Source organism: Pteropus alecto, unplaced genomic scaffold, assembly GCF_000325575.1.
Source record: "Pteropus alecto unplaced genomic scaffold, ASM32557v1 scaffold22, whole genome shotgun sequence".
Lineage (NCBI taxonomy): Eukaryota > Metazoa > Chordata > Mammalia > Chiroptera > Pteropodidae > Pteropus > Pteropus alecto.
The window spans coordinates 19,069,844-19,092,442 of record NW_006434839.1 but is presented as its reverse complement, the minus strand read 5'-3'; the positions used below and the strand labels follow the sequence as shown (position 1 = coordinate 19,092,442).

At 37.6% G+C, this 22,599-nt stretch overlaps 1 protein-coding gene across 6 annotated transcripts in view; it reads left to right on the top strand.

The window, feature by feature from the left end:
* Positions 1-22,599, top strand: part of MET (MET proto-oncogene, receptor tyrosine kinase) — a 113,465-nt gene that overhangs the window by 87,166 nt on the left and 3,700 nt on the right. For 5 of the 6 annotated variants that reach the window (XM_015588345.1, XM_015588344.1, XM_006910585.2 and 2 more), the window contains 8 exons: positions 2,455-2,601; positions 4,327-4,483; positions 4,681-4,821; positions 7,610-7,840; positions 9,765-9,845; positions 11,702-11,883; positions 13,710-13,819; positions 15,018-15,183. In XM_015588345.1, coding sequence (XP_015443831.1) covers positions 2,455-2,601; positions 4,327-4,483; positions 4,681-4,821; positions 7,610-7,840; positions 9,765-9,845; positions 11,702-11,883; positions 13,710-13,819; positions 15,018-15,183 — 1,215 coding nt within the window. The remainder of the gene's footprint in view (positions 1-2,454; positions 2,602-4,326; positions 4,484-4,680; positions 4,822-7,609; positions 7,841-9,764; positions 9,846-11,701; positions 11,884-13,709; positions 13,820-15,017; positions 15,184-22,599) is intronic. The other variant, XM_006910586.2, reaches the window with a different exon arrangement.

Below are 22,599 nucleotides of genomic sequence, written 5' to 3'. Positions count from 1 at the left end.
ATCACTAATTCACTGATTTTCTGCTGCCAACCTTCCTGGACTGTTGCCTGGCTGAGTTCCTGCTACCAACCTGTACCTCACTCACTACCTTAGCTGACTGTCCCAGACTCAGTCTTGTGGCCACCTCAATGTATGAAAACTTGTAAGACCCTTTCTTTATAATGCCAATTTTTCAAATCCTACCCATTTCCATTCCCACCTGCTGTGTTCTGTAACCAGCTCAAACGTGGATCCCTGAGCCTGAGTCCTAGACAGAAACATGTGTAACACCTGACCAGAGTTAGGGAGGAGGGGGAACAAGGAACATCCTGATATGATACATTGGGAGTAATTAGTTTTTACTTTAGAAAGGTATTCATTTTAACATTACAGTGAGAGGAAGCAACTCTTATTCATCTTTATAATGTTCTCAGTAAAAAAGAATGTGTCTGACACAAAGTAGATGGTAGGGAGATTTTGTATCAAATGGAATTTAATTTGCTTTATGACCAAGTCCTGTCTTGAACCTTATTTCTCAATGTGTAAAGCAGGAAAAGCAATGATACCTGCCTTAGGAGGGTGTCTTTACAGGATAAAATGAAATAATTATACCTCTAAATTGCTCTGTGTGTATAAGGGATGAAAGACCAGAAAGTTTCTTCTGTGTTGCTTTATTTGAAAACTGATATAATTGCCATCTCAGTGACTGAAGAACAGAGCCAATTTTATAAATATTTTCTTCTATTTAATAATACTTAAATGATGAAAAGGTAAATAAAAGTATTAAACATATACCTTTTTCTCCACAGCTCCATAAAGCTATGTTTATTTTAAATGATAAAAAGTAGCCTATATTTCATTTATATTTTTTCTGACTCAGGCCCCTCTGTTATATAGTAGCAGTGGGCTGCCAGTAGCACTTTAATATAATTACTAAACATACAAAGCAGATAGTAATCTCTTCTGTTAGTCACTGCTTATCATGTGTTCCTTGGTAGGCACAAATGAAAAGGAGTTCAGTTAGATGGCTCTGTGATCTGCTTTTGTTTTAGAGAAGGCTTTATGCCATATCCAGGAGACCCTGAGCCTAGAAGGAGTCTTGGGAATGTAAATGCAGAATGTCTACCCCTTCCCCCATCTTTTGTTATTATCTAAGCAAGCAGGACACATTGTAGTCATTCCCTCATAAATCAAGCCCTCCAGCTCTTTAATCTCTTTGTCATTTCCTGAATTCCCTCCAATATGTGAGTGAGTGCCTTGGCCCTCCTCAGACCTAACCAACAAGTTGTCATTTGAAGCACCAAAGTGACCTATCAGATTTATGTGCTTCTATGTTGAATTGCCCTGTGTGGCTGACCTGATTCAATGGAGTACACATACTGCCTCTAGAAATATCATAAGGATAGGGTTTGTCCATATCTATTTTTTCTTGAACTCCAGATTCATGTTAGAAAGAAGCGTTTTCTTCCAGCTCTTTTCCCCAGAATCACATCTGACCTACCAGTCTATTAAGATCCATGTGAGACAATGTATATAAAAGTGGTTTGCCAAGTGTTAAAGATCATTTAAAACAAAGTAGCAGTGCCGCAGTTATTACTGGCTGCTCTTTGTCCATAAGAAAAGTAGTAGTGTGTTTTAATAAATCTTTCCTCCAAATAATGGCTATTTAATAAATAACTGTACTCATTAAGTGTTGATATGAGAAATTGTTCCCATTTTCACTTCTCTCCAAGGCTAATTATTGCTTTCTTCAATAAAACATTAATATTTCATAAATGCCTAATGGTAACCAGTTAACTAAGTATATCAAACTGAATAATTTTTTTAAATCTTCAAAATAATGTAATCATGCCCTCAATTTATAACAAGGGTCACATGGCATCTTACAGGAATTTCTTTAAAAATGAATTCATTTTATGTATAGGATTTAACTGTGCGAGAGGGATGAAAAGAAACTGCCCCACTTAAACACAAAAGGAATGTGTTAACATAGATAAATTAAACCAGAATCTCTGGAGATGGGACCCAGGCATCAGTATTTTGTAAGACTGTCATGATTCTAAAAGTGAAGCCAAAGCTGAGTTTCCTGCAGTAGGCAGCGATAGGCAGCACAACTAAATCTCTAAATTGCTTCCTTTTTTGCCAACCATCAATACCTGCTGAAACATTAATAAGGTGATTATGGGTAAGGGGTCATTTGATGTTAGAATGTGAACCAAGACTCTCTTTCCTTTTCTCTTAAATCCATTTTGATGGAAAAGCTATATGCTGTGATTCCTGACTAATTAGTGCCCTGAAATGGTCATGCTCTCTTTCAACCATCTAAATTCCCATGAAAATGAGTATCATAAACTGACTGTCATGTGCCTTGGCAAACAACATGGCCTGTGTTTGCAATATATTTATATTCCTTCACAATTGTTAACATTCCTGCAAAACTATGAAGTGTTAACAACCTCTTTTTTTTTCTTCCAGGGAAATGACATTGACCCTGAAGCAGTTAAAGGTGAAGTGTTAAAAGTTGGAAATAAGAGCTGTGAGAATATATACTCACATTCTGAAGCTGTTTTATGTACAGTCCCCAATGACCTGCTGAAATTGAACAGCGAGCTAAATATAGAGGTGGGATTCCTGCATTCCTCTTATAATGTAAATAAAGATGCCAGTGTAATTATGTCACTTGCAGGCTTTAAATAAATCATTAAAGCTCATTTGTGTGTTGGCTTTGGCTCATCAGCTCAGCCTTGATTCTTAGTTGTAATTTTAGAAAATAGTGAGTTTTTGGTTCACTTTCTCCTTCCCAAACTTGAGAGGATAGATCTCAAAAGTCCTTCCTAGCTACACTCCCTCACCATCATGCCTCACTCTTGCCAAAATTTGCTATAATTCTCAGAAGGGGTGAGGACACATTCAAGATTGCCCCTTCCTCTACCTCATACCACCCCAAGAGGCCAGAGCCAACATACTGCTGCCCTCTACAGTGATCTCAAATGTATGGACCTCAGAAGTAAAAGAATATGTATACACTGAACAAAGTAAAATAGAAATTAAACTATTTTACAATAACTTCTTCATGTAGACAGCTAAATCAGATAACTTGAGTGAGTGATTTTTTTTTCATTCTTTTTTTTTTTTCTTGAAGAGCTTTATTGAAATTAACTCACATACCACACAATTAACACATTAAAAATGTACAGTTCACTGGTTTGGGGTATATTACATTATTGTTTTTTTTAATTTGTGGTAAAATGCATATCACATAAAATTTACCATTTTAACTATTTTTTAATGAACAATTCAACAGCATTAATTACATTCACAATGTTGTGCAACTAACTATCACCACTATCTAAATCTAAAACTTTTTTATCACCCCAAACAAAACTCTGAAACCATTAAGCAGTACTGTCACATTCCCTCCTCTCTCCAGCCCCCGGTAGCCTCTCATCTACTTTCTGTCTTTATGAATATGCCTAGCCTAGATATTTCACATAGTGGAATCATATAATATTTATATGTGTTTTTTATATGTCTGGCTTATTTTACTTACCATGTTTTCAAGGTTTATCCATATTGTAGCATGTGTCAGAACTTCATTACTTCTTAAGGCCGAATATTCCATTGTATAGATATATCACATTTTGTTTATCCAAGAATTAGTGCTTTTTAAAGGTTTCATGAAGTCTTCTAAAAAGTTATGAAATGGAAAACTACAAAAAAATTGGAAAATTTATGGCCAAATTATGAGATCAGAATTTGGAATTCAGAAGGACTATAAATCCTCAAAATTATGCCATGTGAGAGCTGGAAGGGGCCTCAAAGATTTCTTCTGTGTATCAAAACTGAAATTAAAATATTTTGAGATCTTTTTAACCCATAATAATATGATTATTTGCTTCTTATAGGAATTTTCCTTTGGCCTCTATCCTACCCTCCGGACAGAATGTATGCCCTATTGTCTGTGTTTCTTACCATTTATCTACATGTCTATGGGACATATCACATTGTATTATAATTATCTGTTTATGTATTTGTCTCCACTTCTATACTTAAGTTCCTCGAGATCAGAGACTGTTTTTTATCTGTCTTTTTTTTCACTAATACCTAGTTACAAGCACAAACAGCTGAGTATCATGTAAGTACTTCAGATATCAGTAGCCCCTAATTATTCCAACACTGAAGCAGAATTGAGAAGTGTCTTATTACTCTGAAGGCAATCATGCCACTATTAGAACAGTAATAACCGGATGGTATTTTGGGCCCAGAGAGGCTGATTCAACCTGTGCAGTGTATTTTATATCTACCTAAAATAGCCAGCTAAATTCTGGCTCTCTTTGTCATTTTTAGTGGAAGCAAGCAGTTTCTTCAACTGTCCTTGGAAAAGTTATAGTTCAACCAGATCAGAATTTCACAGGATTGATTGTTGGTGTTGTCTCAATATCAATAATACTCTTATTATTACTTGGGCTTTTCCTGTGGCTGAAAAGGAGAAAGCAAATTAAAGGTACAATTTTTTAATTGTTTGTTTTAAGGAATTACTTTAAGAATACAATCATTACAGTTTTAAAATTGTCGTAAATTCATGTGCGCTGTCATATGTACAATCCATAAAACCCATGAATTCTTGTCCCTCGGTCAAGGTCTGCTGGGACCCGTGATAGCCAAGTCTTTAACGAGCTCTTTCTCTCTCTCTGTTTTAAGATCTGGGCAGTGAATTAGTTCGCTATGATGCAAGAGTATACACTCCTCATTTGGATAGGCTTGTAAGTGCCCGAAGTGTAAGCCCAACTACAGAAATGGTTTCAAATGAATCTGTAGACTACCGAGCTACTTTTCCAGAAGGTATATTTCAGTTTATTGTTCTGAGAAATACCCATACATATACCTCAGTGGGTTGTGGCATTGATGTTTATTTTTTTACTTTGCATTTATATTTTTATAAAAATATAAAAGAAGTATTTACCTCTTTTTTGGCCAAAGAAGTACTTAAATTGACACAAGATTACAGGGCTCTTATTTTTAAATGAACTCACTCATATATTAATTAGATTTTTAGAGTCTTTAAAAAATGTGATGCTTTCTTTAACAACCCAAGAAGAGTTAAGATACAAAACTTATGTTTATTTAAATATAAGTTGGCACTGCTACATTTTTTTATCTCAGAATGTTGATCCTCAAACATTTAAATTATACCTTTAGGACTCCTTTGAAGGATTCTCAATGAACTGTTAATACACAGCCTTTTACCCACAGCATTCCAGGACTTTAATATATTTTGAGTCTTACCCAGTAATGCTATTTTAAAAGAAGAGGTTAGCATCATCTGCTTTGCAAAACACTAGGCCTAATAATGGTCAGGTTAACCAGAGCATTTCACATCGTTTTATTTAAAATCTCCTGGTAAAACCAAAATGTCTACATTATATCTGTTCCATTATCTTTAGAAGTTACAGGACGTGAGTCAAATACAAGCATTTCCCTGGTTGAATATTTACCATTGGACAAATAAAATGAGTCACAGACAGTTGAGGATACTGGAAAACTTAGAAGTTGTTCCTCAAAATAAGTGCAAAAGCAAAGAGGCACGTAACATTTTAACTTTTTTTTTAACACTTACTGCCTCTTATTTTTTGAAGTTTATATTAGTTCAATAGAGATACACATAAATATTGTCTTTGCCCACCTGACTCCATTTGCCTTTAAAAATTCATGCCCTTAACAACATGAACAAATCAAATCCAGTTTACAGTTTTGAAATTTACAGCTTTTATTATCTATATTCACATTTAATAGCTCTAATCTGAGATCATTAAAATTCACAAATTTGTTTTACGCTTACTTAATCTTCTTTTAACCTCATTACTCACCAAACCCCTATCATCATTGCTAAGAAGTTTGAGTTCCTCTTTCCTACATTGAACCTGCTCCTAGGAGATGTGGAAAAGTAAAATAGACAAAAACAGCTCACCCAGAGGGAAAAAAAGAAATGCACAGCCAGCACCTAATGAAGAAGCAACTACAGAGGTTTTCTCTATCTGCTGGGGACAGCCTCCTCATCAGTCTTTCATGCAGTCTCAGAATGCTCTAGTGTTACACCAGAATCACACGTTAACGGTTTAAATGGTTTGTGCACATGTCTGAGCTTAACCCAAGGACCAGTAGAATTTCTATGCCAGAAGACTTTTTACCCCATCTCACCAAGGATTTCCCTCCATCTCCCCACCTCCAGGAGCAAAGGTTTGGGAAGTGAAGGTGAAGGAACTGAGTTTATAGAGGCTCATTTACATTTCCCTCCTGTGGGAAGAGTTTGAAGAATTCGTTTCTGGGATTAAAGGAACAGGCAGCCAGCTAGGCCCTCTTCTACATCCAATGTTTCAAGTATTCTCCTGATATTTTACATCCTTCCTTTAAGGTTGCATCTCTCTCATGTCCAGATAGTGATTACCGTAACTGTAGGTGGCCCTGCAGCTTTTCTGAACCACTATTGAGATTTACTTCTCCGGCCAAATTGATTTTGTTATTAATGAAACTGTCCAATGCAGAAAATACTAAAAATGCTTAAGAAAGGTTTGGAATAGTCAGGGTACTATCAACTTTCTTTTTATGCCCATGTCTCAAACTCTGATTTTCCTGCTCATTTGCAAACAAATGGTACTAGTGGGGATCCCCCACATAACCCTCTCCCTTTTCCCTATATGCTAATATTGTCCTACACTGCCTGGTTTATCTTCAGGTCTGTTGCTGCAGACATGATGCCTTCTCTCTAACATGTATGGATTCCCAGTGGAAAAGGGAAAGCAACTGGTGGCTTCTCTGTTCTATTTGGCATTAAGAAATTTATTCTCAACTCCACAATTCCTTACCCTTAAAATGAAAAAAAAAAAAAAAATTCACTTTGCAGAAGAGGACCTTGCCTGAGGCTCTTACAGGGCTTTGGTTGTAAAGATCAATTTATAAGGAATGCTGATCCCTTTGCAAGTGCCCTCAACTAAGCAATGGGGATGGCACACTAACCTCATTCTAATTTGCCTTCTCTAAACGGCCATAACACTAAATCTGCTGTCATTATCACACAATGGAGAATTTACTGCTAATGTGAAACTTTTCAGTTCTGAAATTTTAACCATCATATATTTCTAATCATATATGTGTAAAATACTTCATTATGCATATTTTTCTTTGTTTTGAGCAATACTAATTCCATTAATAAACGCTAGGCTGACTACTTTTGTGTTTCGCATTCTTAAAAATATAGTATATTAAAAATAAACCTCAAACATGGCTTTTTGTAATATATAAAAAGAGAAATGTCTAAGGAAATAGAGTAAACAGGCTGTCAAAGTTAATGCTTAGTCTATTTAAAAGAAAATCTATAAATATTTTTTAAAAACATTTGTGTGTGTATGTGTGTGTACATGTGTGTGTACGGCAACACTTTTTTCCAACTTACCATTTTTATTAAACCAGTTCCTTTGTAAAGGTTCTTCCTAACCTTATTCAATGATAAAACTATCATTTTTATTTTTATTTTAAATGTCAGGTTTTATTATTTCACTTTGCTATCCCTGCTGCAGACCACACTATGTGAAGTTTTACTATTGTTTTCTAATAATTTTGCTTTATCTTGCAGACCAGTTTCCTAACTCATCTCAGAACAGAACATGCAGACAAGTGCAGTATCCTCTGATGGACCTATCCCCCATCCTAACTGGTGGGGACTCTGATATATCCAGCCCATTACTGCAAAATACTGTCCACATTGACCTCAGCGCTCTAAATCCAGAGCTGGTTCAGGCAGTCCAGCACGTAGTGATTGGGCCTAGTAGCCTGATTGTGCATTTCAATGAAGTCATAGGAAGAGGTAAGTATTTCCACTCAGCTTTTTGTTAAATACGATTTTCCAGTAAGCATTTTATCTTCTGCATTTGCAGATTAGGAACTTAGACAATGGTAAAAGCAACTGACAGAGCACTGATAACAAGTGCACTCGATTTCTGTTCTGCATAAAAACAGGCCTGCAAATCATATCTCATAGGGATTTGCCCCTGTACCTGGAGCCAGTTTGACAATCTCCCAGACATACTAGAAATAAATCACATTCCTTCCTCACCTTTTTCATAATGACAACTATAATTTCTTGAAGGATGCCTTTTACTTCCTGCTAAAACATCATTCTTTTATGTTCCAATATTTTTATTCATATCTCCTCCCAGTCTTTCTTTACTCTGAAAACAATGACTAACTTTGTGAAGTCCTAGTTTATAGCAGTTTGTACCCTGGTGGATATCATCAGAAGACGGAATTTACAGCATTCTCCTGATCTGACAACATATATCATCTCTATAGTGCACTCCAATTTCTTTATACAAAGAGGAATGAATATTTGTAATAAGCCAGAAAGAGCAGCAATAATAGCTAGCATACACAGTGTTGGAGGAAATAGTTATCAGGAAAAGAAACCAACCAGAAGTCAGGAAATGAACTCCACTCTTCCCTTTTTTCTAAAAAGCTTTTGCCTTTAATACCGTATGGCCTCTGATCCCTTTTGTTCAATACGTGCTGCAAGAAGAAGCACAGGCATCTGCCAGAATGATGCAGAAGAAGCTAATGGGACAACTTGCCTTGTATGAACACGAGGCCTTTCCATTTTCCTGTGGAAGTATCCACACATCCCTCTAGCAAGTACTGCAGATTTTAATCCTTAGCCTGCTCCCCTTCCCTAATAGCAGCTTCATAGTTAATGACAAGTTTCACATTAAAGTAACCTACAGTTCTGTTACTGGCCTATAAATTCCAATAAGTGCACCAGTTTTAGGGTGTATGGCCTCACTAATTGTGTACTAATTCTCCACATTGTAAAATTAGAATTTTTTATTTTTTATCATGAAAGGTGCTAAAATGACAGTTGTTTCTCTTCTGAAGTAATAATCATTAATAATTCTATAAACATTAAGTATTATTTATATACGTTTTCCCCAGTAGAATTTGAGCACTTGAGAGCATAGGGTTTATTTTATCCATCTTTTCATTAGTTGAGGGTGGACTAATGCCTGACACTCACATGCTAGGCACTCAGGGAGTCTTGGCTAACTAGATGAATTAATTAATGAATGACTTACACAGCTATCAGGAGTTTGGCACCTCTCGGGAAAATTATTGCCACTGGATGAAAGGCAACTATTGGGAAAGCAATGTGGCTAGACCCGGAGAGAACTGGATGTAATGACTCAGAGTGAATTTGCTTCATTCAGGCATTTTTCTTTCAGTTTCAGCCAACCTGGATTACATATTAACTAGTGACTAAGGGGGGAAATCCTTATTCTATAATGCTAATCTTATTTCTAATGCTAACATTTTTATTTCATTTCAGTTTTTTGCAATATAGGGAGCTTATTTTATTGCATTTTTTATGTGGGCAAAGCTTTATTTTCATATTTAAAAGATACTGTTTGATCCTTAAAAATAATAAATTTTTTAATGAGGCAGATGTTACTTCTGTTTTCACCAGTTGACTATTTTATTATATTAGCTTTATTAACAGTTATATCATCTAAATTGTTTACCATGTGTTAAATAATCATTGGTTATGTCTTTGGGTAAAATGTATTACATCTACATATGTTCACAAACACACGTAACAGTGATACTGTTAATCAAAAGTAGAAGAAACAATGTACTTTTTTTGTCATGTAGAAAAAAAGAAATGAAGAACATAAAAGGCTTAATAAATAATTATTACTAATTAAAAGTAACGCAGCACTAACCAGGTTCCCTCTTTCATGCAGGACATTTTGGGTGCGTATATCATGGGACTTTGTTGGACAGTGACGACAAGAAAATTCACTGTGCTGTGAAATCATTGAATAGTAAGTTACATTTTACTTAACAGTGGAGTATGCTTTTGTGGTTTGCAAACTAATAGTTCATAATAAAATGTTGATTTACAGTTCTCCTTGTGGAAAAAAAACACCTACTGCTACAATTATGGATCTAATCCTGAAATTTTGGTCTAAATTCTTACTGAAATATATCCTCAAAAATTATCCCTGTGAGCCCTCATAAATTAGAAGATAGGAGAAATGAGGCTCTTGGATGAGCTGAGTATCATTTAACTATATTTGGATTATAATATTTGTTTTGCAAATGACATTTGTGGAAACTATTGGGAGTATGTTGGCACATACAATAGTAATGACTCATTTTACCCAGAGGCATTACTATAATTATTATTTAACCACAACTTCTATTAAAAAGATAAAAAGTGAAACAACACAAACAGGAGAAAAATATGCTGGCAGAGACTTGAAAAATTGAAAACGTGGTAATACCTCATTAATCCACATTTTTGGGGAATAAGGTATTCCACATAAATGAATTTCCTAAACAAGTGAAACTCAACCTCTCCCCCTTTAATGCTACAACATTTATTTTATTTTAGTAATTATTGAGAAAATCTTTTTAAAATGAAATGCATACTCTGTTTAAGAAATAGGGGATGCTTCCAAACATAAACTAAGACTTTACTGATGACTCAAAGCCATAATTGAGCCATAAATCAGTCTTTCTTCCTGCCTCCGCCTTTGCTAACAGGTCTCACATGTCACGTCAGTGTTCTTGCCTTTTCTAAATGTCCAAATTTATGCTCATAATTTGCACTGTCCTGAAAAATGTTAACCAACTATATTAAAAATTTATATTGGAATTAATAAGCTTTAAATGCCCAAGTAAAAGTTCATTCTGCAAGATGCATCATTGTCAGAACTATTTCATCCTATTTTTACACCTAAATCTCCTGAGCAGTGAGTGTTCTATAGAACACAGCTGAGCAGTGTTCTATATGGCTGATTTTGTTGGAAGTCTGACTATGAGGTAATTAAAGGGACAGTTTATATAAAACCTAACAACAAACTGTGATGGATTAAGTATGATTGTCAGTCAGTTTGCCTCATGAGAAAGTACCACTGCCAGTTGTACCAAGAACAAGTCTAACGCCAAGAAATCTTTCTCTGTCCCTGGTGTGTGTTGATCTCTATGGACCTCCAGATTTCAGAATGTGTTGCATCTGTAAAAGGATAGCATCAGTGACACTGATACTAGTCACATAAGTAAATTAAAGGCTTTATCTCTTCATTAATGCTGACTAGTGTCCAGCCCTCAGGATCCTGGAAATAATTAGAAATTCTTAGAAACCAAAAAAGTCTACTTAGTTATATAACAACCATTGGTCTTCAAATCCTCACAGTTTAGGGATCAGAAAACTGTGGCCCGCTGTCTGTTTTCTTTAAAAAAGTTCATTGAGACTTAGCCACTTATCACAATGCAGAGTTGAGTATTTGCAGAAACAGAAGTTATGTGGCCTATAAAGACAAAAAATATTTACTGTCTGGCTCTTCACAAAAAGATTGTCAACCCCCGCCCTGTACAATCACTATATGAATGGATTTCCTCTCCTTTTTCTATATGAGACGAACTGTTGTTCTATAACAAGACAAACTGATTGCTAAACTCTCTCTTACAAAAATAGGTGTAGATGGTGACTCGAAGGTTCAGTGAAGGGTGACATCATTCACTCAGGTGTACTGTTAAAAAGCACTCTGAGGATGAGGCATCAGGACAAGATGGGGCCCTAAGGGTTTTACATTGCATTGATCTCCCTATCTGAACATGACAAAGTATTCATTGTTCCATAATGAAATCAATGTCTCTATGCTGGATTTCTCAGGAATCACTGACATAGGAGAAGTTTCTCAATTTCTGACCGAAGGAATCATCATGAAAGATTTTAGTCATCCCAATGTCCTCTCACTCTTGGGAATCTGCCTTCGAAGTGAGGGGTCCCCATTGGTGGTCCTACCTTATATGAAACATGGAGATCTTCGAAATTTCATTAGAAATGAGACTCATGTAAGTATATTATCAAGCTTACTAACTGATGAACTCACTGTAAGCCAGCTCAGGGTTACAAAAGAGATTCTCAGTTTCCTGCAAGTGAGAGTTTTCTTACTGACATTTATGCCAGGACCTAAACGGTGAGCAAGCGAAGGCCAGACCAGAACCAGAGGAAAGGTGGAGTCCCCAGAATTGAAGTCACAGATGGCCTCGGGCTCCTCCTTGTCTACTGTGTTCAGGCCCCTGTGAGAGTTAATGAAGTAGCTTTACTCTTGATCAAAAACACGGGGCCAGTTTTTCAGAGGAAATAAGCTCTGGGATGGTAAAGTAATATTTTATATTCAGCCAAAAGAATAAAATACTGTCTGACAGTGAATGTTTGCAGATAGGGTGAATTTACCTTACAAAGCACAAAGTTGCCCTGACAGATCCCACTTTTCCACTTTGACTCCTGTCATTACCCTGATAAGTTCATCTGGTTGGATATGCTACCTTCTCTAGGGTGTTATTCACATTCGCCCAGAGTTAAAGCATGATAGAAATATCTTATTATGCAGTGCTATGGCGTTTTATAACTCAAGGAGCCCATTCTGATGACAACCACTGATACAGATGTGTCTTAAAGAGAATCTTAAAATGCAAAAAACTGGCCTGTCGACATGCTGTGTGCGTTAGGCAGAGCTGTGGCCCTCCTTACAGGGTCCCCATTGTCTGCCTCTTAGGCTCACAAACTCCAGTGTGTCTGCTGAAGAAGAGACACCCTGTTCCTGATGGCCAGGAGTCGGTAGAGCTGCTGGCCACAGTGACATCTGTGCAATTTCAGTTATAGTTCTTACAGTTACTAAAGACATTCCTCTGTCCACCCAAGTTCATGGGTGGAGTTTCTGAAGAATGAGGTTTCCTGATCTCCGTGTGGGACCATGCCCTGGAGTTGTGAGCTGGTGCTCAGTACCACTAGGAGGGCTTCTGGTATGGTTGACATCACTACAGTGTGAGCTTTGGAGCCTACAAGGTTTAGGTTAAAATTCTAATCCACCATTTACCATCTGACTGGTTTGAGGTGTTTTATTTCTCTCTGAACTTCCTGCATTAACCCTGTATTTCTGATGCTCTGACTTCTGGGGCCTTGCTGGCTCTGGGGGGACTGCCCTTCCCAGGACTAGCAGATTCCCAGAGATGGTATACACCTTACTTTCAAAGAGCATGTAAACCAACTAACACAGAACCCAGATCCCAAACACCTCCTTTAAAGGGCTCTCACATTCTAGGTCACTATTCCCTTGCCCTAACCACTGAAGTGTCAGTACCAGACAGCCGGGGACAGCCCCTACACCCTGAAGCTCGCAGGTGAAATCATTCAAACTAGCCAATTCTAAACCTGCTTACTCTGCCTTACCCATTTGTTTCCACATAAACCACAGTGAAGGCTCTTTCTGTGACCTGCCCAGCTGCAGTGCTTCCCTGTGTGGGTTTGCATGGCAGGGCAAGCCCTCTCTTCTTGGGAATTTTAGCACACTATCTTTTATGGCAGTCTTCTGCCATCAATGGGCCTCAACATACCTAAATAATAATAAAACCTACATTTTAAAACACCTCCAAGTCCCTATCTGAAAAATGGAGCTTCTGTAAACTGCCTTACAGAATGTATAAGGATTAGTCAAAATGTATAAAAACATCTAGCCAGGCGCTTTGCAAACAGTAGATACTTAAGTAATTGCTGTTATCAATGGGGCACAAGTTATTCTTATAAACAAGATCAATTCTTACAAACATTTCAGAATTCTGAGGTCCTAGCTACAACAGTCAATATTTAGTTTATGCATTTCCAATTCCCTTTGCAGAACCCAACTGTCAAAGATCTTATTGGCTTTGGTCTTCAAGTAGCCAAAGGCATGAAATATCTTGCAAGCAAAAAGTTTGTCCACAGAGACTTGGCTGCAAGAAACTGTATGTAAGTATAAGAATCTCTTTGCCCACAAACCAGATTCAGTGACAAAGAGGAATCTGTTTCCTACTGTTTAAGGCTAGTGAGGACGTTTTCTCCTCTTCTGCAAAAGTTCTTTATTTACATTAGAGTTTTAAATAGATATGTAAGCACTGGAGATGTAGGTGGCTTTCGGGCTTTATCAAATGGAGAATTTAAAAGGGATTCTCAAGAGGGGGGTCTTAACAGCTGTTGTGTGCTTTTGTTTTCCTTTTTCCTTCCCAAAAGTAGCCCCACCCCATGTTGCGGTTTCACACTGCATTAGTGTTGGGAGGTAGAATTTGATCTTCAGCCTTTTACAATGTAAAGGAGAGGGCTGGTAACACAAATACCAACATATTGTCACTTCCCGAGAGTGGATTTGAAGTCAGCCTGTAAGAGCCCTACCAAAAATGGTATTTGGGAATGAATATACAAAAGAACTTTGTGTCTGGCTGCCTGGGCTGTGTAATACAGGAGTCAACAGTTTGTAATTGATCCAGTGCTTTCCCTTGCGTAGCACTGATTCATGACTTACGGTATGTGTGAATGAGAGCTGTGCTATTAATTTCCTACCTTGGTTTTGGTCAATATAACAACATAAAAGCCAGCTTAAACAAAGGGATACATAGCCTCAGGTAGAAAAACCTCGATGTTGTCCTTAGATGCTTTAATATGTATTCTGTTTCTGTATTACCTTAGTGGTGGAATAGATGAGTTTTATGTACTAACCTAGCCCATTTGAGAATGAAAAAGTAAAATAACAGTCCCTGGCATGTCTCCCCCATAACACTAAGTACTGCTAATTAGTCGAGAAGTGAATCTTGGCAATTGCTTTGGTTAGTCAGCTGGCATACTTGACTTAGCAACCAGGGAAAGCTGGGAGAGGAGCCAATGTCACTATTTCTCCAGATCTACTAAAGCAAATGAATTTTCTTGTGCCACATCATTCATGATCTCTTTCCTTGGCCTGTTGAATTTGTAATGTAAATGTTAAGCATTTTTATTAAAGAATTTCATTGTAATTTAGTGTTAGTCAATTGAGACCAGAGGAAGCCCTCTCTGCAGAAGTTATGGATTTATGGATTTCAAATACTGAAGTCATTTGTTCTAATCTATAGGTATGCAGCATCACTGTAAATTATTCTATTTCAGCCACCAGTAATAATTTTTATCCTTTCTGTAGGCTGGATGAAAAATTCACTGTCAAGGTTGCTGATTTTGGTCTTGCCAGAGACATGTATGATAAAGAATACTACAGTGTACACAACAAAACAGGTGCAAAACTGCCAGTGAAGTGGATGGCCTTAGAGAGTCTGCAAACTCAGAAGTTTACCACCAAGTCAGATGTGGTAATGTACTAACCACCCCTCACCTTTTCCTGTTTTACTTTAATACCCAACTTTTTTAGTAGTTTTATGGCTACTTAATAGTTTTAAGAAGAAATGAAACCTTTAACACTACTAATTCAGTTTTCTTCATAAGTAAAAATGGATTGATCGTCTAACAGATACCCATAGTACGTTTTCATAAATTCATTTATTGAAAAGCATTTGTCCAGTAGGATACCATGCTGGATCCTTACAAAGCCCAGTGCTGAACCAGGTGTGGACTCTGTCCTCCAGGAGCTTTAACTCACCAGAGAAGAAAAGGCATTGTCCATCAAAAGCTGTCACACAGATTAGAATGGGATTAGCCCAGCCATTCATTGATCAATTCATGGCAGCAAGAATTCCACCTTGAGAGAGCTGGAAGCTATAACCAAGGCAGGTCTAGCAATGAAGACATTGTTCTTGCACCTAGTTAGAACACGCTCTCCTTCATCTGCAAAGGTCGTCCTCCACTCACAGAACAAGCTGCAAAAGGCATGCACCTGAGTACCAAGAGTAGGAGAGATATTGACCTGGACAGCCACACTGCCCTGCCACCTGGTAGGGCAGATGGTGCTTAAAATGGACCTTAAAGGAGAATGGAATGGGCAATGAAATAAATACCAATCCAAGTGAGGCAAGGGAGCAGGAAAGTAGACATACCTTTAAAGTTCTAAGTAAACAGTAAGCAATGGGTGATTTAGCAAAAATGGAGGGCACAGAGGGGAGATATGAGAATAAATTGAGAAAAATATATTCATACTAGATCATTGAGGCCCTTGGAGAGCAAACTAGGGAGTCTGGAATTTATTCTCTGGCCATGTAAAAAAGTATAATCAGATTAAACTACAGTCTTCCTTCATTCTGTGAAATGATTTGGGAGAGTTAGATACAGAAAGACAAAGTGAGAGGTAGAACTTGAAGTAATATAGAAACTGTAAGAATGGAAAAGTAGATGGAAAGAAAGGTACTTTGGAGGTAGAATCGACAATATTCAGCAAGAAATTGATAAAAGTTAAAGGTAAGCAAGTTATACACTGGTACAGTAACAAATATGTGAAGCTCAGGAGCAAAGGCTGATTTAGGAGGAAAAATATCAAGTTGAGCCTTGAACGTATTGAGTTTGACTTGAGAGTAGGACATCTAGGCGGAGAGGTCGGCCAGTCACTCTGCAGCTTGTACAGCCTCTTTCATTGAGTTAGTCGGCTTGGGCTGCCATGACAAAAGTACAATGGACTAGGTGGCTTAAACAACAGACAGTTATTTCTCACAGTTCTGGAAGCTAGAAGGTCACGATCAGGGTGCCAGCATGGTCCAGTTCTGGGAGAGCCCTTCTCCTGACTTGACATGGCCACCTGCTCACTATGTCCTCATGTGAAGGAAAGGGCAAGAGCAAGCTCTCTGGTGTCTGCCTATAAAGGCACTAATCCATCTCATCTAAACCTAATTATCTCCCCAAAGCCCTGCTTCCTAATACCCTCACACTGAGAGTTACAGCTATGACCTATGAATTTGGGAAGGACTGAATTCAGTCCATGACAGCAGTCAAGTTTGGAAATATGCTTTTAAGAGCATGAAAGCAATTATTTGAGAGAACCTACATATATGAAGTGAGGGAGAAAAGCAGAGAGGTAGGAGACCCAGGAGAAGAGACCATCATGAAAGCCAGAGAAGATAACATTTCAGGAAGAAACGGGATGCTCGACAGGATCCACTGCTGTTCAGTGCACAAGGAAGGTCTTAGAAGCTGAGCAGCTTCAGAGGTCTAGAGTGTACTGAGGAGCCTGGGTGTTGGCTGGACTAGAGAGTTTACTTATTCTACATGCATGTAATAAGTCAAGAGGACTATGCTATCTGGACATAGAGAGACATTGACATTTCTGTCCTTGAGGATAACAACTGGAAAAAAGAAAAAGCACAAACCTGTGATATCAGCAAACAAAGTAGGCAGAAAATAATGCTAATGGAGAACATAGACTTCAAAAGAGAAAGCATTGGCAGCTATTGAGAGATAACAAGGACAGAGATTTAAATGTGGCATTGGGAAGCAGAAGCCATCTACCCTCTTTTGTGTGAGTCAAGAGGGAGAGGTATGGCCTCTATTGGTAAGAGTTTCAAAGAAATTGTGATCATCAGGTGAAAGACAAGTTTCAGTTACGATGAAGAAGTGAGGGAGACATTAGAAAACAAGTTGAGGGTGACTAGGGAGTTTGATTTCAATAAATGACTATGCCACAGGGCGTGGTAGAGAAATGGACTTCGGGGTGGGTAAGACCGAGAAGAGAATGTGATAGCACATGGTAGAGTGTAATGCCTGGGATTCTGATCCTGAAAGATTCTGGAGGAGATGAAAGAAGTGGATACTAGAGAGGTAGGCTGGGGACATGTTTGTGATGGTGGCAAGTAGAAGTATAAGGTAGGGAGAATTTACCCATCCTCAAAGTGCATACTGTTCGTTCAAACTTAATTGTTAGTCTAACATTAAGAGCCAGAACCAACTCTTATAACCCAACAAGAAGACAGAATACTTAATTTTTTTAAAATAGTCAAAAGATTTGAGTAGACATTTTGCCAAAGAGGTATATGATAAGCTAGCCAATAAGTGCATGAAAATATACACTCGCACAAAGACTTGTACATAAATATTTGCAGTAGTACTACTCACAACTGCCAAAACCCAGGAGCAGTCCTAATGTCCATCAACAGGTGAATGGCTAAACACAGTGTGACATATATATACATTGGAATAATACCATTTAGCAAAGAACTACTGATGCATGCTACAATGTGGATAAACCTCAAAAACATTAAGTGGAAGAAGGCAGGCTCAAAAGATTACCTGTTGAATGATTCCGCTTATGTAAAATTTCTAGAAAGATGCAAAACTGTAGAGACAAAAAACTGTAGAGCCTGGGACTGAAGATGTGAGTGAAGGTGGACTAGAAATGGGCATGAGGAAACCTTCTGGGGTATTGGAATCAATCTAAAACTGAATTGTGTTGCTGGCTGCACAACTATTTAAATTTAGTAAACATTATCAAGTATATACTTACAATTGATGAATTTTATGATACATATATTATACCTCATCAAAGCTGTTAAAACAAAAAGAGTCTGATGAAATTTTGGATGTTCAAGGTAAGAGTTAGGATCCTGAGCTTTTTGACAAGGCTGCCACCCATCCACCCACCCATACACACACACACCTACCTCTACAAATTTACATACACCACATGGAGGCTAACACTTCTCACAGATCAACCATCACTCAAATACTTGACTGGAAATTTATAGCTATGTAGTCCTATGTCTCTCTCCCTCTCTTTGGAAGACAGGATGTTGTACTACATAAAGGGTGAACCTGAGTAATCCATACACAGTGCTGCTTTAGCAAATGGTTATTGATTGCATGGATAAATTTGCATAAATTTTTTATTTCCAAGATAGTACAATCTTTTGAATGTTGACATGGAACATTTCCAAAAGCATGTAATAAGCTGTATGTATATTAAGATCTACACATAAAAACTTGCCTGCTTATAAAAAGGTCCACTTTGCTGCAAGTGCTCAGATGGAGTTTGGCTAAAGTCTGGATGCTCTTCAAGTCCATTCAAACAAAATGAGGGTGTCACTACACTTGCAATTACTCATACCCAATACTGTACAGTGTTTCACACTTAGTACACCTGCTTTCATTACAGTCATTATTGACTTCCCAGTGGTTCAACCAGCTGGCTTTTTCATCCAGCTTCATTCTGCAGCATTTAACACTGTTGGCAACTCCTTCCTTCTTGAAATGTCCTCCTCCTTTGATTTCTGGGACACTGCACCATCTGATTTTCCTCTTGTTTCTCAGTTGTGTGTTCTCTACCCTCAATGGCTTCTCTTCCTTCTCTCACATCCTACATGCAACTATCCCCCAGGATTTTAGTCTCCCAGTGTCAGCCTCCCTAATCATTTCAACCATTCCCATCAATAACCACCTTTGAATCTCTCTTTCTGGTTGTTCTCATCAGCATCACAAATTTGCCATGTTTGAGGTCAAATTCTTTCCTGCCAACTCTCAGTACCTCACTTCTTTATTTCTATTAATGGCATCTCCATCATGCAGTTTACCAACTCTTCAAACTTTTTGGTGTACAGTTCTTCAAGTTTTAAAGAACGCATGCAGTGGTGTGACTACCACTAGCACCACAACCAGGATGTAGAACACTTCCGTCATTCTAGAAAATGCCCTAGTGCCCCTTTGTGGTCAAGCTCTGTGCTATCCCCAGGACCTGGAAACGACTGGTCTGTTTTCTGTCTCTATAGTTTTATCTTTTCTAGAATATCATCTAAGTAGAATCTTACAGTAAGTAGCCTTTGAGTCTCTCTCCTTTCACTTCGCATAATGCACTTGTGTCACTAGTATCAATGTATCAGTAGTTCATGCCTTTTTTATTTATGTGGTAAAAAAAAAAAGAAAAACCATAAAATTGACCATCTTAACCATTTTTAAGTGTCAGTACAGGAACGTTAACAATATGCACATTGTTGTGCAATAGAGCTCTAGAACTTCTTCATCTTGCAAAACTGAAGTTCTGTAGCCACTGAACGACTCCCATTTTCCCCTCCCCCAGCCTCTTGGGCAACCACCATTCAACTTTCTGTTTCTAAGAGTTTAGCTTCTTTAGATACCTCATATAAGTAGAATCATGTATTATTTCTCTTTTTGTGACTGGCTTATTTTAACCAGTACAATGTCTTCAGGGCTCACCCATGTCGTAGCATACAACAGATTTTTTCCTTTTTTAAGGCTAAATAATATTCCATTGTGTATATCTACCACACTTGCTTTATATGTTCATCTCTCAGTGAACAATTAGGTTGCTTCCTTCTCTTGGCTGTTGGAATAATGTTGCCACGAACACGGGTGTGCAAATATCTCTTCAAGATCCTGTTTTCAAATTTTTTGATTATATACCCAGAAGTGGGATTGCTGGATCATATGGTGGTTCTATTTTTAATGTTTTAAAACTCATACTGTTTTCCATAGCAGAGTAATTTATTCCTTTTTATTTCTGAGTAGTATCATACAAACGTACCACATTTTGTTTATCCATTTACCATCTGAAGGACATTTGGGTTCTTTCCAGCTTTAGGCAATTATTTATATGTAATTATAACTGCCTTAACATTTGCTTAAAGGTTTTGGTGTGAACATGATTTTTATTTCTTTTGGGTAAATATCTATAAGTAGGATTACTGGGTTGTAAGGTAAGTGTATGTTTTACTTTATGAGAAACTGCCACCTGTTTTTCCACACAAGCTGTATTATTTTATATTCCTACCAGTAATGTATAAGTTTCATTTGTAAAGCATTTGCCATTCTCAGTTTTAGGGGTTTCAGCTATTTGAATAGGTTGTAATGGTACCTTGTTTTCTTTTTAATCTGTATTTCTCTAATGACTAACGATGTTGAGCATCTTTTTATGTGCTTGTTTGCCATCATTATGCCTCTTTTAATGAAGTGTCTACTCAAATTTTTGCCCAATATTTTAAGGTTTAGAATTTATTTTCTGGGGGATTTTTGTTGGGTTGTTTATTTTTTTATTGCTGGATTGTTAGTATATTTTGGATATGGGTATGTGCTATCAGGTACATGTTTTTGCAAATATATTTTTCTAAAGGCAAATATATTTATTTATGTTGTCATTATTTTTCTGGTATCTTTCAAAGAGTAGAAGTTAATTTTATTGAAAATTTATCAATTTACCAATTGATAAAACTTTATCAAGTTATCCATTTTTTATCAATTGTGATTTTTACAAATTGTGTTGCATCTCAATTTACCTACTCTTGAATAGTCAACTTCAGCGCTGTCTTTTCCTTGCTTACCTCAGCAGTGACCTTTTCTATCACTTTGTATAGCTTATAACAGTCTCTCACATGTAATGACTGCTTTGATCTTCACCTTTGATAAAGTTAAGCAGAGAGTCTTCAGATAGGCTCACTTCTGGTGCTAAGGTGTTCAGAAATGGCTTGACCATTAACACAGCATGTGTGAATGGTAGACCTTTCTTGTCTTGAAACTAAAACTGACTTGTTCCCATCCTCTTGATGTACATGCACTACTCACCACCTTCTCCCTCTTTCTCTCTCCCCACCCCCACCCCCCACCCCCAACCTCTCTTGGTCAGCATCATTCTCCTTTGCTGCCCCTCCCCCATTATCCTGTCAGTCCAAAGTTGTTAAAGAGAGTTTGGAATGCAGACAATACAGTGCTTTTCCTGGAAACTGCTCTCCTTTCACCTCTTCTGTCCCATGAGTCCTCTGAATGCAAATTGTTGCTCAGAAATTTACTCAACTCTGTCCCCTTTTTGGTGAATTTGCCTCCAGGCAAACCTATAGCCTAGGCTATTGGTTAGGGAGACCTGATCACAGGCATGTAATCGGCCTCTCAGAACTTTGGTTTCCTCATCCTTAAAGCATCTATAAAACTAGTTACATTACGAGGTTGTAACAGGGTTATTTAAGGATTAGATAAGATAATCTTTCCTTAAGGGCATGATGCCCATGCCCAGTTCCTTATATGACACGTACCCTCTCCCACCACCCTAATTCAGGAGTTCAGTCTCATAGGCTCCCATGTTGACGGCATGCAGCAGCACCTCTCACCTCTTCTTGTTCAGAAGCCTCCTAACTGGCCTCTGCCTTGTGGATCGTCCTCTCCTATTCGTATAAAGCATAGTGTTTACAGATGCAATCTCCTAGAGTTCAACTCCAGTCACGTCCCATTGATTTCAGTTTAACCCACTTTTAACACTCACAAATGCCACAGCATGTCCCCTTTCAACCTATCGATTCCTCTTCCCTTTACCTAGTCCATACACCAAACAGAGTGACCTACTGTACTTACAGTTCAATAAAAACATGTGTACCGTCACCCCTGGGCCCACTCCCTCCATCCAGAGCACTCTGTCTGCCCTCATATTACATGTACCTGTAAAACAAATTCTGCCCATTCTTCAAGACCTATTTTACTGTCACTTTCTTCCTGAAACCTTCTCAGTACCCCACTATTATCTTTTTGACTTTTCACAGCATTTGTACCTCTTTTCTATTATTGCTCTATATTACAGTTATTCTATTATATTGTTCTATCTGACAGTTAATTACATAACACTCTTAACCTTGTTAAATTAGCTTTGGGTGTATCTAGTAACTTGGATAGTATCCTCCTTGTGTGCCATCGAAGGTCAGCAAATACTTGTTAAATTGGTTTAAATTTCAATGAAAATTCTAGAACTCGAAGGTTAACACAATTAAGTTGTCAAAAGTGACTCATGATTTTCAGGCTTTGAAAACTTTGATTTTTAAAGGCTGCAGAAGACACCAAAGTTATGTAGTTCCCACCTG